The 14,611-nt window shown below is 39.0% G+C and overlaps 1 protein-coding gene across 2 annotated transcripts in view; it reads left to right on the forward strand.

Annotated features, from left to right (window-relative positions):
• opn7b (opsin 7, group member b) overlaps nt 1-14,308 on the forward strand; it is a 44,442-nt gene extending 30,134 nt beyond the window's left edge. Inside the window, exons 2-7 of one of the 2 annotated variants that reach the window (XM_039799290.1) lie at nt 2,384-2,471; nt 2,565-2,727; nt 5,400-5,527; nt 12,395-12,400; nt 12,544-12,878; nt 12,965-14,308. In XM_039799290.1, the coding sequence (XP_039655224.1) occupies nt 2,384-2,471; nt 2,565-2,727; nt 5,400-5,527; nt 12,395-12,400; nt 12,544-12,878; nt 12,965-13,465 (1,221 nt within the window). In that variant the 3' untranslated portion in view covers nt 13,466-14,308. The remainder of the gene's footprint in view (nt 1-2,383; nt 2,472-2,564; nt 2,728-5,399; nt 5,528-12,394; nt 12,401-12,543; nt 12,879-12,964) is intronic. The other variant, XM_039799291.1, reaches the window with a different exon arrangement.
• Nucleotides 14,309-14,611: the final 303 nt, after the last annotated feature.

The following is a 14,611-nucleotide window of genomic DNA, read 5'->3' on the forward strand; positions in this document are numbered from 1 at the left end:
GGTTCGACATAGAGAAAGTTAAGTAGCGTTATCAGCTGATTAAGCGCAAATATCGTTAGTATTTGTAGGTTACCCCACTGGTTAATGCCCGAATGATACGCGCCCATAGGCAAAAGTTGTTCATAAAACTGCGTGGATTGAAGTTTGTAAAGCACACCAGAAGTTTATGTAAATAACACTTGCCTTCGCTGGCTTCGCTGTACGTGTTTTAGTTAAGTATCGCTCTAAATTAGCCACCGAAAAAGAGATGCAACAAAAATATTTTTAATTTAACTTTTTTAAAGTAAGTGCTGTAGTATAACTAGCAGGAGACAAGTTATAATTGAGGTAAGTTTGGAGACATTACCTTATTTAATCATTAAATTAATAAATATTTTTGTTGTATCTCTTTCGGTGTAGTAATTTGTAGACGGCCCTAAGCACTCGCGTCTAACTGCAGGTAGCAGCAGCAGCAGCAACAGAGAGCTGAAGAGAGCAGGCAAGTGGTTCATAAACTTCTGGGTACTTTTACAAACTTTCCAATCCATCGTTTTATGAGAGCATAACCTATTTGTACTACTTGTAGACGTTTGGTATCATTTCAGGCATTATTAGTGGGGTAACTTACAAGATACAAACGTGGGTCCATTAGCCCCTGCGCTAAGCTATTCAGCTGATAACGCTACTCTAGCTAACTCTCCCAATGTTCGACCCAGGTAAAAAAAGCTTCTGGGGAGGTGTTTGGCTCGAGGTCATGGTGCAAAGGACCCTAGGGTGAATTACTCCGAACCATCACTTTAAGAGTTACCATAGAGAATGAATGGTAAAAGTTAAGAGAGTTAAAGGTACTGTTAGCCTTAAATTTGGTGTATTATAAGTATTCTTGCATAGGATGTATTTCTCATTATATTGACACTTCCATCACTACTTGTACTACTTGTGTATTCTTTGTATAGTCTATATACACGACGTTCCACTTACAGGATTGCTACGGTACTGCCAGAAATTCCGCAGGATGTCACTCTTTTCGGCAGGATGTCCTTTACCTTCTGCTTTCTTTGTGTTGTTATTTTAAACTCTGGTCAATTTAAGAGGACTATTGTTAACTGCTCCTCAGAGGGTAAATCCAGACAGCTAGCTAGGCTATCTGTCCAATCTGAGTTTTCTGTTGCACAACTAAAACAACCTTTGAAAGTACACGTTCCACCAAAACAAGTTTCTTCCTGAGGCTATTTTGCAGCAACACCGTGGCTCTGTCCGTTGCTTAGCACCGCCCAAGAGAATTGTGATTGGTTTTAAGAAATGCCAATAAACCAAAGCACGTTTTTCTCCCATCTCGGAATGTTGTGTGGACTAGCCAGACTTTCCTCCGCAGCTTTGTTGAGGACATATACAAGGACAATGCAAGCAAATACTTGCATTTGCACAGAAACCTGTGCACGGAGGCCACATCAAATTGTAATAGAAGGTCCATATAGGAAAATATTAAAATAATTTCCTCACCTCTGGTTCTCTTTGAAGATGATCTCCTGAGTTTTGTGTAATAGGGATTTATCTACAAGCAGCTACACTCTGAACCCTCAGGTGATTTAATGTGTCTCTTCCTTTTGTTGGCTCCCTTTAATATGTAAGTAGAGGTGAAGTCATTGAGTAAATAGAAATGCTATGAATACATTTACATGTTATCTCCACCCATGAATTCCTTTAAAAAAAGATTGCCTCAGCAACTTGCCTCGGCCACAATGAAAACTGCATTGACCGCAGGCCATACTGTGTATGCAAATGACTCAATTTGAAGTGAAGGATGGTATTGGATTTGTACATGGGAGCAGCCTCTGCACTTTGATGAGACTGTTTATAGCTTCCAAATTTAAAAAAGAGAAGGAGGTGGAGATATTGTAAACATCCCTCATGGTTTGTTATGTCACCACTCACAAAACAATTGGTGATAGAGCTAACAAGTGACAGGAAGTGCTGTGTGATGTGATGCGGGTTATTATGCATTATCTCAAGTTGTACCTGGTAGTAAGAGATATAGGCTACATCACTGTGGGAGAAAACCTCAGCAGCATACATCCAATGTGGGCTCTGTCATTGTGAAAGCAGTACTAATGAGGCTGGTAAAGTGAAGCTAAACTGAGTTTATCATTGCAACTCGGTTATGGGGCATTGTAACAGTAGCTGTGGTCTGATCCACAAGTCACTTTGTGTTTTGTTCTGTCTGGGGTATCAGGATGTAAATCTGAATTCAATCCAATTCAAAATTGAATTGAATTGAATTGAAATGAAGAAATTGGTTTTGCTTTACATTTTTTGCTGCCTGAAGGCGAAAACTTAAGAACAATAGCAACAATTTTAACGTAAATAATTTTTCTCTCCCTATCTGTTTCGATGTTTGGTCAAGATGGGAAATGCCTCTGAAACATTTCTGCTTGTGTCCAGAATATCAAAAGACCTTGACTTCCTCATGGGAACTATCTACACCATTTTTGGTAAGTAATGTGATTTTGTTTTTCTCGGTTTACAGCCTTTATCTGTCAGAATGTGTGTTCAAAGTTCAAGTTTCCTGCCACTCTGTCTCCTAGGGATGCTATCGGTGGTGGGAAATGGTATCCTGATGTTTGTGGCCTATAGGAAGAAGTCCTCCCTGAAGCCGGCAGAGTTCTTTGTGGTTAACCTGGCTATCAGTGACCTGGGCATGACCATAACCCTGTTTCCACTGGCTAGCTCCTCAGCCTTTACTCACATGTAAGTGGCCATTTAAGTTATCACCACTCTTTCTTCTTTCATCTATCTAGAAGCAGGGCTGTAGCTGCCATCAAGGATACCAATGTCATGTCTTCAGCACTTTGGTCAACTGTTGTTGTTTTTAAATGTGCTCTATAAATAAATTTGGATTGGATTCATTGTTTTCGGAGAATCAGGGGGTTATAACAACCTGAGCCGGAGTTTACATTACCTAATACATTACAAATAAAAGATCAATATTAGACAATCTGAATTTGACTGTTTTTAGATTTAAGCAGATAATAAAGTACATTTATAAATCTGCATATTCAGGTGACAATTTTGAGTTCAGGTCCACACTATGAGCGACTGTCGTGGACCAAGCAGTCAAGAAACACAGGAACACAGGTTTAAAGTTCAAAAGGTTGGGTTTATTTCCCCCCAAACAAAGATTCACAAGCAGATAAGGCAAAGAGCTATAGGGCCCTTAAAAAGGTCAACAAAACATAACTCTGATAAAAAATTAGGCTAACATAATCAAGATGTTAAATTAACAGAGCTTTCAAATGAGACATGAGGGACACACATATATATACACACTGACCAAACCAATAAACAGAGGGGAGGACAACATGGATAATAACTCAAACATGCAGGAAGAAACCCTGATTCCCTACTGCTATCAGATCTTTTGGAAAGGTCCAAGACTGGGGCCTCTGCATAAAATGTCCCATCTTTTGTTCAACAGGAAGAGAACTGCAGCCAGGTAACTTAAATGCAAAGAGAAATTAATTAATACAAAATTAAATTGCAACATGACAGTGCTAATACATTAATTTTAAACCAAACAAACTAATGTCTTTAATGTACCATTAATGTGACGGTAACTAAAAATAACTGAACATGTGGTGTTGTTGCTGAGTGTGTACAACCTTAAACCTTCAATTGTGTGACTGTGACCACCACAGCGACCCCTTTCAAATGGTCACATTGCTTTCACATAGTCACTTGAAACATTGTATTAAAAAAATATTGATCACAGCAGCTTTAAGCTTTACAAGCAGTACTGTGTGATTTGGGGTTTTCCCTCTGCATATTGCTGATCAGATTTTATGAAGAGCACCCCACCTTGTAAAGGTGGTTAAGACCATGTGCAGTCGTCCTCTTAATTAGGGTTGGACATCGTTTGGATTTTAACGATTCTTCCGTAGTGAGTAGTATAAAGAAATGGTGGCAGATGGGTAAAACACAGGACTTTCACCCAGGAGAGCTGGGTTTGCGTACCGCGTGTGGCAAGTTTTTTTATTTTTTTATTTGTTTTTTTTCAAGCCTTACCCAATGTTTCTTTCCTACACCCAACCGTTTATTGTTTTCCTAAGCATGTTTTTGTCGTTATTTTCCATGTTTTTGTCACTGTTTAGTTACTAAAGCCTTTTCCTGTGTTCTTTTCCTGAACCCAACCTTTTTGTGTGACGTTCTTCTCGCCATAGTACATCGCGTTCTCGCGATAACACGCAACGTGGCGAGGCCACGTGGTGGGCGTGTTTACATCTGCTGTATACAGCGTAGACATACATGTGGATAGCTGAAAATGCGTACAATAACACGCCATTTAGGAAAGTGGCGTGTATGTTTACGCAAAGTCATGATGCCATGTTGCGATTCCGGTTCTTATCGATTCTCAATTCCGATTCTTTGAGGGGTGGAGTTGAAACGGGTCACATGCTTATTGCACCGCTTACTGTGCTCCATGGCTGCAACACAACAAGCACCTGGTCGCTACGGAAACCAAAACTTGCGCATGTTAAATTTGGAACCCATGATCAGATTTGAAACCAAATCCTCCAAACGATTCCAATAAAGAAACGATTCCAATGGAATCATAATTTTTTAACCGATTCCAAGTAGGAATCGGTTCTCGATGCCCAACCCTGCTCTTAATATAATAAAAAATCTTTCTAAAATACATTTTATATCATATTCAATATCTCCAGATCACTACAGTGTAAAGACGGACTTATTTTTTTGTGTAGGAGCAGAGAAAGGCACCATTTCAATGAGGTCTTCTGTGCGATTGTAGGCCTTTCAGAAGCTTTTTAAAGCACAATAACCAATTTCATCATAATTAGCTTTTTTCTAGATTGACATAAATGTTTATAAATGGAGGAAAACGCATTCACGTCTTTACTTCTTATATCATTGTCTTCCCTTCGCCTTTCACTCTCAACGTACATCCTTCATTACACAGTTACATGAATAAAGAGGATGAGAAGAAATGAAAATTTTAAAATTAAAAACAATTATTGTAGATAGTCCAAAAAATCTTTTGAAGGGTGGGGTTGTCAGTCCTGTAGGAGCATTATATCTCCATTAGATATTTAAAAAATGCAACGCAAATAAAGCATTCAAATGGTTGATGAAACGTTGAAATACATGGCACTTTGTCCCTCATATTTCTCCTGCTTCATCCCGTGGCCTTCCCTGCTTGCTCTAATCCCTCGAGCTGATAGATGTCATATGTGCCATGATTGGGTCAAAATGCATCACTGCTCACTACAGTTGTATTTGACCCAGGGAAAGGTCAGCAAATGTATCACCTATTTCAGCTACTGGGTGTAAATCACCAGAAGGATCTTGCAGAGAAATCAGTCAGTAACAAATTAATGTTCTCTTCTGTTTCTCTCTCCATCCAGGTGGCTGTTTAATGAGAAGACCTGTATTGCCTATGCCTTCTGTGGTGTTTTGTTTGGACTGTGCAGTCTGACCAATCTCACGGTGCTCTCCTGTGTCTGCTGGCTCAAGGTCTGCTGCCCAAACTATGGTAAGACAACCACTCTTTATGCTTTAATTAGTTAATTAATTAATTAATTAAATTTTTTTTATAGTGTGTTCAGGGGACAGGCAGCTAGCGGATAGTGAGGAGATGTTTGCTGTATGTGACAAAAAATGTTGTAGCCTAAAAAACACGTCAAATCACTTAGAGCACCTTTAACTACTTCAGTTTCACGTTAAAACTGAGCCTTTTTAAACAGAATGCTCACATGATTACGGTCACATGATTAAACCACCACCTTGCAACAGTAACCAGAACAGTCATATGTGTCGTTTTGGGAGTCTTTGGAAATGGACCTTCCGTGACGTTTAGGTATGAGGTGTGTGTTTTTTGACAATCATTTATTGATAATAAAGAGATTTGATTCTCCCCTGAAACCAACAAACCTTGAATCTAGAGAGAAATATTATTGCAGTTAGGCCAGCACCTTAAGAGCTTGTTACTTGTTGTTAACCTCTTAAAACAGCAGGATCTGTAAATGAGGAGATGTTTACAAGGCCTTATAATGTACTCCCTTCCATTTTAATGTATTCCCCTGCAGGGTTGCATTTGAAAAACTTACAAACCATCCAATTATTGGAATTGCATGTTTCCATAGCTGCATGTTTCGGCTACATCCACACTGTCAGTGTTTACTAATGAATTTCAATTGGTCTGCATTATCAAGAGCAGAGTAAAAAGAGTAATTTATTTAGCTAATCTCACGATAGCCACAAATAATCTGTAAGGGACTGTATGACGAGACACTTAATTCAATTTAATTGTATTTGTTGTGTCAAATCTTCATCAGAGAGAGAGATAATACCTAACTACCATAAATAATATTACCTAACTACAATAAATACATACAACTTATTAAAATGATTATTATTATTAAATGATATTGGTGGCTTTTTTGGCTTTAAGGTCATCTACTCTTCTCCTTATGTCCATCCCTTCTTCTTCTGGTAACACTGCTAACATGTGACTATTAGTCAGGAAGAATGTATGCTTCTTAATAATTTCTTAACATTTACTTTAAATTCCCATATTAAAATTTTTTTTACATTTTTAAGCAGTATTCAAACATGTAATACTGGTGTTATAACACAGTATAATTAGTTGTATGCAGCTATAAGAACATGTTAAACTGTTAATTAATGTATAATTATTTGTCAACAATTATAACTTCTCTTATGAAGACATATTTCACATTATTATAAACTGTGATTTACTATATATTTTTTTGTTTTCTGTTTATACATCAGCCTCCACTTATGGGTGCCCCAAGGATAGTTGTTGACAAATACATTAATAAATTACAACTACATTATACTGTGTTAATCACTCGTGTAAATAATTTATTCGCAAACAGGTTTTTGTTTAGGTTTAGTTTTCATTATAATCCAGTGGAGATACATGTAAACTTTTCTCAATTTACATTTCAAATATAACATTTAAAGCTTTGGTGCGTAACTTTTTGTAACGTCCGTTACATTAAAGCCATTGCCAAATGAGTTGCTACAAGGCTAATTAAGACTATCAGCTCCACACAACTCTCTCTGTATTTCTCAGTATGGCTGTGTTCAGAAGATTGTATCGTCAGGCGACTTTCGCACGCAGAAACTCGAGTGAATATAATTACCTCTTCTGAAGAGTCATCGTGTTTTTTAAATCTTCTGTGTCCTCCTTGGCTACTAGCAACTGTGTGGAGGAGGGGTGGGGGCGCATGCACGATCACGGAAGGCTTGTATCATGTGGACGCGCCGACAGTGTTGTTGTCATTACTTAGAATTCCTCATGGGGGAGACAGAAACTATGCACTGTAGCTTTAAATCCACCATCAGAGCTCAGTAGAAGAAAAACAAAGATGAATAAATGACAAGGATGAATCTGATCAAACACAGCTGGAGATTAAATAGATCTGATGCTAAACATGTATATGCCATTAACTAATTTAGGCTTTGAATAGAATAAGAGGTCTATACCAGACTTCCAGTAGGTTCAACAATTGCTGCTAATAGGCACAGTGTATTTGAAGTCAGGGCTATGTTTTTAAAGAGCTCCTATTCTCGGTTTTCCAGAGGAACAGTCTCAAAATGCAGAGCATAAAACCCAAGAGACTGCAAGCATTTCAAATAAAAGTGTGCAATGCAAATGAGCATAAATAATTACGCCTTTATGAGACTTCCCTACAAGGAACCTTGTCCAAATGTATGCAGCTTACAGCAAACTGCTGTCCTCTTGTTTCTAAACTAGCTTATACACTCTAGTGGACAGCTCCCCTATTCAGACACACAGACATGCTCATTCTCACAAATACAAAATCAACAGGGACACACGCCATCATTGATGCAAAGATCCAGACAGTAATTTCAGACCTGCAGCGCCAGCGTGTTCAGACAAACTCCAACTGAAAAACACGATCAGCAGCAGGTTAGACATGATTTAGACACGCTAATGTACACCATCAATAAGGAAAACAATTACTATGCAATAATTATGCAATATTTACATGTGTGACACAAACAGGCAATGAGGCACAGTTCTGAATTTTTTTTATAGCTGTTGTGTGAGCTGTTTTGCATTTTCTCACTGGTTTGTCACTATTGCTGCATCTCCACTGCATGGTATGGCACTGCATGACTCTACTGAACTCAACTCGCTTGAAACCCTTCTTTTTTTGGTTTTCCATTAGCAAATGTTTTGGATAATACCTGGTACTTTTTGCGGTACCACTTCGGTCAAGGATCGTAGCGAGCTGATGCTAGAAGGTGTAGTTAAAACACTGCAAACCACTGATTGGTCAAAGAGAATCGTCACTAGCACGACACGGGACATCCTGCACAAACTCGCCATTTTAAAAAGATAAGCTACCATCAATAACGACCAGAATTATTTTATTCACTTCAACAAGATTTAAAAAAAATGTCAGCCTGCAAAACTACGCCGTACACTACACCGAACAATTGACGAATTTCAGACGTTCCTCTGTTTGGTTGCTGAACAAAGGATCTGTGGTGTCGCGCTGAAGAGGATGTCACGGCAGTTCCGCATGCCGTTGTTTTGATGATAAGCTAAGAATACGGCCTACACAGAGGGGGTACCAACTGCAGTGGAAAATGAAATTGAGAAAAGTACTGGTACCAGAAGTGAATTGAGTTGAGTCAAACTATATGTATTTGTCCCCTGTCATCAAACATTGTTTCTGGGTACTCTGGAGAGGTACCAATGGATGGGGCATGGGATACAGATTTCCCCTTGTGAAGAATCTGCCAAACATGAATGAGTGGGTTTGTGAGCAACCAGTTCCATGGAGTACTTCGCATAAATATGAGAAAAGAAACAAAAGATATAAGAGCTGTGTTTATGGAGTAACACCAAAAATGTCCGGGGATTGGGTTACTGGGGGGAAGGAGAGTACAGCAACAACAACATTTATGGGCTGATGACACAAGGTTCAGATTCCACTTTGAGTTATTACAGAGCAGTTATCTCTTTAAATTCAAAATGGGCAACTGTTTCAGTTGTCAAGGGACAATAAACTCTGGTTTAATTGGATTGAACATGTGTGAACAAACTCATTGAAATCAGAATTAGAAACATTCAAATTGTTTTGAAACAAATTGTTTCTATGCTGCTGTGAAAAGAGGAAAAATGTTAAAGAAACTGACTATGTAAAAATATATCCTACTGGGAATATTATTTAGAGCATGGAGTCTACAGATATCTTCAAAGAAATGATGAGACAGCAAACTGTTTCTACAAAGATTTCTATTCCAATTTGTAAAAGAAATTGCTGAGTCTAAATATTCAAACTACCAAATGAGAAGAGAAAACAAGACTTTGCAGTTTTGGTGCATGGTTCAGGGGCAGGTTTATCTGTACAGGTTAAAATGCTTCACACACCTACTAACTGCTACTAAACACATGCATGTTTAAAAAACATATAAACCCTTGTAAAAAACTAACTTAAACCATTTGTTCATATAGTGTAGGGTGGCCTCATTGTAAACGCTCATCTAATGGAAACTTTATGCCATATTCAAATTAAAATATCCTTGAGCAAAGCACTATAGACTGTGCTTTAATGTGCAACTGATGAAATAAACACTTAAGAGATGGAGAATGGGTGATGGAGAGTGCTTCTTCCTTCCTGTCTTTTATTAGTTTTTTTTTAGAGACAACTTAGGTCCATCAACCAATTAGTGATCCAACAGCAGCACGTGAATCTACAGCCACTGACGCCTGCTGATGAACTTGTTTGTTATAGATCAAAGTCAATTAAACAAAAGTCTGAGGGTGGATGACTCTTCCTCATTAACAAAATAAGAGGGGTCCAGAGGTGTCAAGTAATAAAGTACAAATACTTCGTTACCTTACTTAAGTAGAAATTTTGGGTATCTATACTTTACTGGAGTAATTATTTTACAGCAGACTTTTTACTTCTACTCCTTACATTTTCACGCAATTATCTGTACTTTCTACTCCTTACATTTTAAAAATAGCCTCGTTACTCCTATTTCAGTTCAGCTTGTTTTCATTCCGGCTTGTCATCGTTCAAAAAAACACAAAAAAAAAACCTATCCAGATAAATTGCGCCATCCAGAGAGAGTGAAGTCTTTTCAAACCCTAGTATCTATACTTCTACTTGAGTAATGAATGTGACTACTTTTGACACCTCTGGAGGGGTCTAATGAGAAAAGTGGAGAGATGAGGTATGAATAGAGGAGAATGAAGGGTGGCTCTGAGGATTTGCTTTACAGTTAAAGAGGACTGACACTGGTGGCAACACAATCAGTGTGGGCTATCTCACTTAATGTTAAGTTGTGTTGGCTGTGAAAATTGACACATTTCATCATTTCCGGCACAATTGAGCCTTAATAGATCTCAATCACAGTCAAAGACGACATCGCTCACGATATATAGAAGAACTTGTACATTTAAATTTGGGGACAAAAGGGAGAGCTGGTATTGGATCGGTAGTCATACCATCAAATACCCTGAGTTGAGGTATCGGAATCGGTATCAGGAGCAAAAAGGGTTGGTACATCTCTAAATACAATGTAAGAACACATGCTTGAAGGCTTTTGTTTAAAATTGAGTTCAGCTATGTGAAAAAAGAGCCCAGGTTGAATCATTTAAAGCAACACTATGTAACTTTTCCCTCTTCGGTCCCCCTACAGATTGTCTCATTGGGACTAAAAAGTTGCACGGCTCGCTGCTTCGGTCAGGGCACCAAAGTGGGAAAAGTTACATAGTGTTGCTTTAAGTGTTAATCACCCCCCTTCACCCTCAGCTTGAAGGGTAAGAGGGGCTGACATCCAACTGAAGAGGCTGTGTTGTATCGTAGCTTAGGTTCCCTGTTCTCCTTCTTACTTATTCTACACTAAAGAAGCCCTCGTCTAAATCAATTACAGTAGACAGTTCAGTGTTTCCCATGGGTCCCCTTATTCACATTCACGAGTGTAATGACAAGCGAGTGCTCCACCACTAATCGTGCTATAAACAAATGTCTCATAAATGTAGTATACTCACATTTAAAGCTATAGTGCGTGGATATTTTATATTAATGAACATCCGTTACATTCAAGCAATTGCCAAATGAGTTGACACAAAGCTAATTAAGCCCATCAGCTCCACAAAACTCTCTCTGTATTGCTCAGTATGGCTATGTTTACAAAACTGTGCAGTCCGGTGACTTTCGCGAGCAGCAGCTCGACTAATGCGTTTTACATCACCACTGAAAAAGGACAACAACAGCGTTCAGCTTTGGAGACGAAGACGACTGCTGCAACAGTTGAAGGTATAGCTGAAATCCCAAAGAAGCGCCCATAAAATGCTTCAGTTAGTAATTGAACTGCTAAGAAAACACCTACACAAAAGAAAGTGACAGACGGACCAACCGCATTTCTGTTGCATACAAATTAAAAGATAATTACCTCTTCTGAAGAGTCCATGTTTTTTTTTTTAATCCTCCGTGTCCTCCTTGACTTGATGGGATAAACGCTCTAAGCAACTGCGTGGAGGAGGGGTGGGGGTGGTGCGCAATCACCGAAGGCTTGCGTCTTGCGGATGTGCTGACTTGTTGTCATAACTTAGAATTCCTCATGGGGGTGACAGAAACTATGCACTATAGCTTTAATATAAGTTCTGATATGGATAAAATACAAAACCAATCACAGAAATTAGACTGTACAAACATTACACAAGGTACTGAAACAATGGCATCTTGTACAAAGAAAAAATGGCTATTGACTATAGATTTTATTTGCCACATTATCACTAAGAGAAGTGGTGAGTGGAGTCAATATAATATCATTATTACGCAAGTTATTGAGTGAATGTGAAAAATAGTGGAGGGAACTGAAGGTACTGTAATTAGGATAATAGTATTACTTACAGAAACAAAATCACACATTACAATCCACACATTTTCCATTCAGATCCTTGTATGCAGAAAATAAACAGCCAGATACTGAAAAATAGTTGTGATTGTATTTTCTAATATGAGGTCTTGTATGCACTTCTCAATTTATTTTCTTTGGCCTCTAAGTAATCATGCAGAGCAGCTACTCTCCATACACAAAGAATCATATGTTTGGGTCCCTGGCATTATGAAAATTGCTAACTTCACATGTGCATTCACGTGAGCCGTGGGATCTCTTATCTGAACATGCCTGAGGTCACATTAAAATATGCATTCATTGGAAAAAAAATCTTAATTTGTATCCGTGTTCTTGTTACAGTAAACAACGTACTAATTCATCCGAGGGGAATTTCCTATCAAGTTGTTCATCTTATTGTACGATATCATCCCGCTTCCTCCTCCTTCTGTCCTCCTCTTTCTCCTCCTCAATCATTGCCTGTTATCAGCATCAGGTAACCAGACTTAATATGCTTTAGTAGCATATTGTTACTATGCTGTTGTGTCTGTATCCTTCCTCTATGTCTTCGCCTGTCAGTAATCACCCCCCAATCTCCCTCCTCTGCCTCTGTCTCTACCCTGCTATGTTTTTCCTTAGGTAACAAGTTCTCCTACTGCCACGCATGCCTTCTGGTTGCTGGGGTCTGGTGCTACGCTGGAATTTTTGCTGTAGGTCCCCTGTCGGGCTGGGGAGAGTACGGGGCCGAGCCTTACGGTACAGCATGCTGCATCAACTGGTATGCTCCAAGACAAGACTCTGCAGCTATGAGTTACATCATCTGCCTCTTCATCTTCTGCTACATTGTGCCCTGCACTGTCATCTTTCTGTCCTACACATTCATTCTGCTGACCGTCCGGGGCTCCCGCCAGGCAGTGCAGCAGCACATGTCCCCACAGAACAAAATCACCAATGCACAGGCATTTATCATTAAGGTAAATGCCTAGGTTCATTTCCTAACATATTATATAGACCTATGTAAATAAGGCAAATTTATTTTATATGTTGTGTCTCTTTTCAGCTTTCGGTGGCAGTTTGCATTGGTTTCCTGACAGCATGGAGTCCATATGCCATTGTGTCCATGTGGGCAGCATTTGTTAACCCAACAACTGTACCACCCATGGCTTTTGCTCTGGCAGCTATCTTTGCCAAGTCTTCCACCCTTTACAACCCTATTGTCTATCTGGTCTTCAAGCCCAACTTTCGCAAGTCCCTGTGTCGGGATGTGGCCAAGTGCAGGACGACACTCTTTGGATGTCTGTGTCAGGACAGCTCTGCACAGAAGGGAACTTGCAGACAATCCAGTCACAAAGAAGAGTGTAACTCGACAAGGTTCTCAAATGGGCTACCGGAGAACCACGGGACCTGCAGACACTGTCCTTACCCTGAAACAGCTACTGGTACCAGAGAAAACTTTACAGAATACAGCCCCCAGCAGACTGTGAGAATACTTAAAGGATCAATACATAATGAGGTTGCTGTCAGTCAGCTCTCCAATGAGTTGCAGAGTGACTTCCTGTAGAGAATCAAACAAAGTCAGACAATGAGAAGGTAAATAAAAAGAGTAGTGGAGAAAAAGATGGCAAGAATGAAGGTTTAAAGACACTAATTGCAAGGAAAAATGGAGTGAAAGAGAAAAAGATAATAATTGAATGAAGGAAAAGAGTTTCTAACTTTAAAGGTCAAAGTTTTAAAACTCAAATAGGTGATACTGCCAAAAAAAGGCCAAGAAGTTAGAAGCCAATAAAGGAGGATAAGCGAGCCGAACAGCCAACATGCAACCACAATATTCATCAGGTCAAATTAACACACTTTAATAGCTATCTGATCACTTTGACTGATCAACATTAAGCTTTTATGTATTTATTACGACTACTGTATTTGATGATGTGTTTAATTTGAAAGGTATTTATCAATGCATGCCTAAAATTAAAGGACAGCTCTGTCTTCTCATTGCTGAGGGTAGATGAATGTCTCAAAGGCCCACTTTGAACATGGACCTCCTATAATTTACCCAGGGTATAGTATTGATACCTCTACAAAGAGGTGTTGCCATGTCAATTTTGTCTAATCAGCTGTGTCCAGGACAGAAGGCATGACTGAATTATAAAAGCAGAAGGATTGGGGCAGTACTAAAGATAATCAAATCTGTAACACCGAAAAAGCTCTATTCTCTCTCAATATACTCTGTGGAGTCCTCTAGACAACAATATTCAAGTTAGCGACACAAAACCTGTTTTAGGATAAATCATAGAATCGGGGAGAACCATCAGGTAAAATAAGCTACAAATTTAAAATGTGCCAAACATATGTTGCATAGGAACATATGCTGGATGCAGTTTTTTTTTTCGATTGCTAAACGACACTGGGCACAACTGAAGCCACATGTGCAAAACTCAAACTACAGTCTGCACTACCAACAGTCACCTGAACTAAACAGTTCACATCACCTGCAAAAGTCATTCCAAGCAACACAACTCTTAACACACGTCTCAAAACAGGCTCAGTGCAGCCAAACACTATGAACAATCCTCATCTAGATAACACACACTGTCACTCAGAACACACTGAGTAAAAACACCAATACAGAAATTACAAACTTTCTCATCTTTACAGTTTGAACAATTGAAGTGACTTCACACTACTCAATAGTTTCTTTAAAGAAAAG

The sequence above is a fragment of the Perca fluviatilis genome, chromosome 5, assembly GCF_010015445.1.
Source record: "Perca fluviatilis chromosome 5, GENO_Pfluv_1.0, whole genome shotgun sequence".
NCBI classification, from domain to species: domain Eukaryota; kingdom Metazoa; phylum Chordata; class Actinopteri; order Perciformes; family Percidae; genus Perca; species Perca fluviatilis.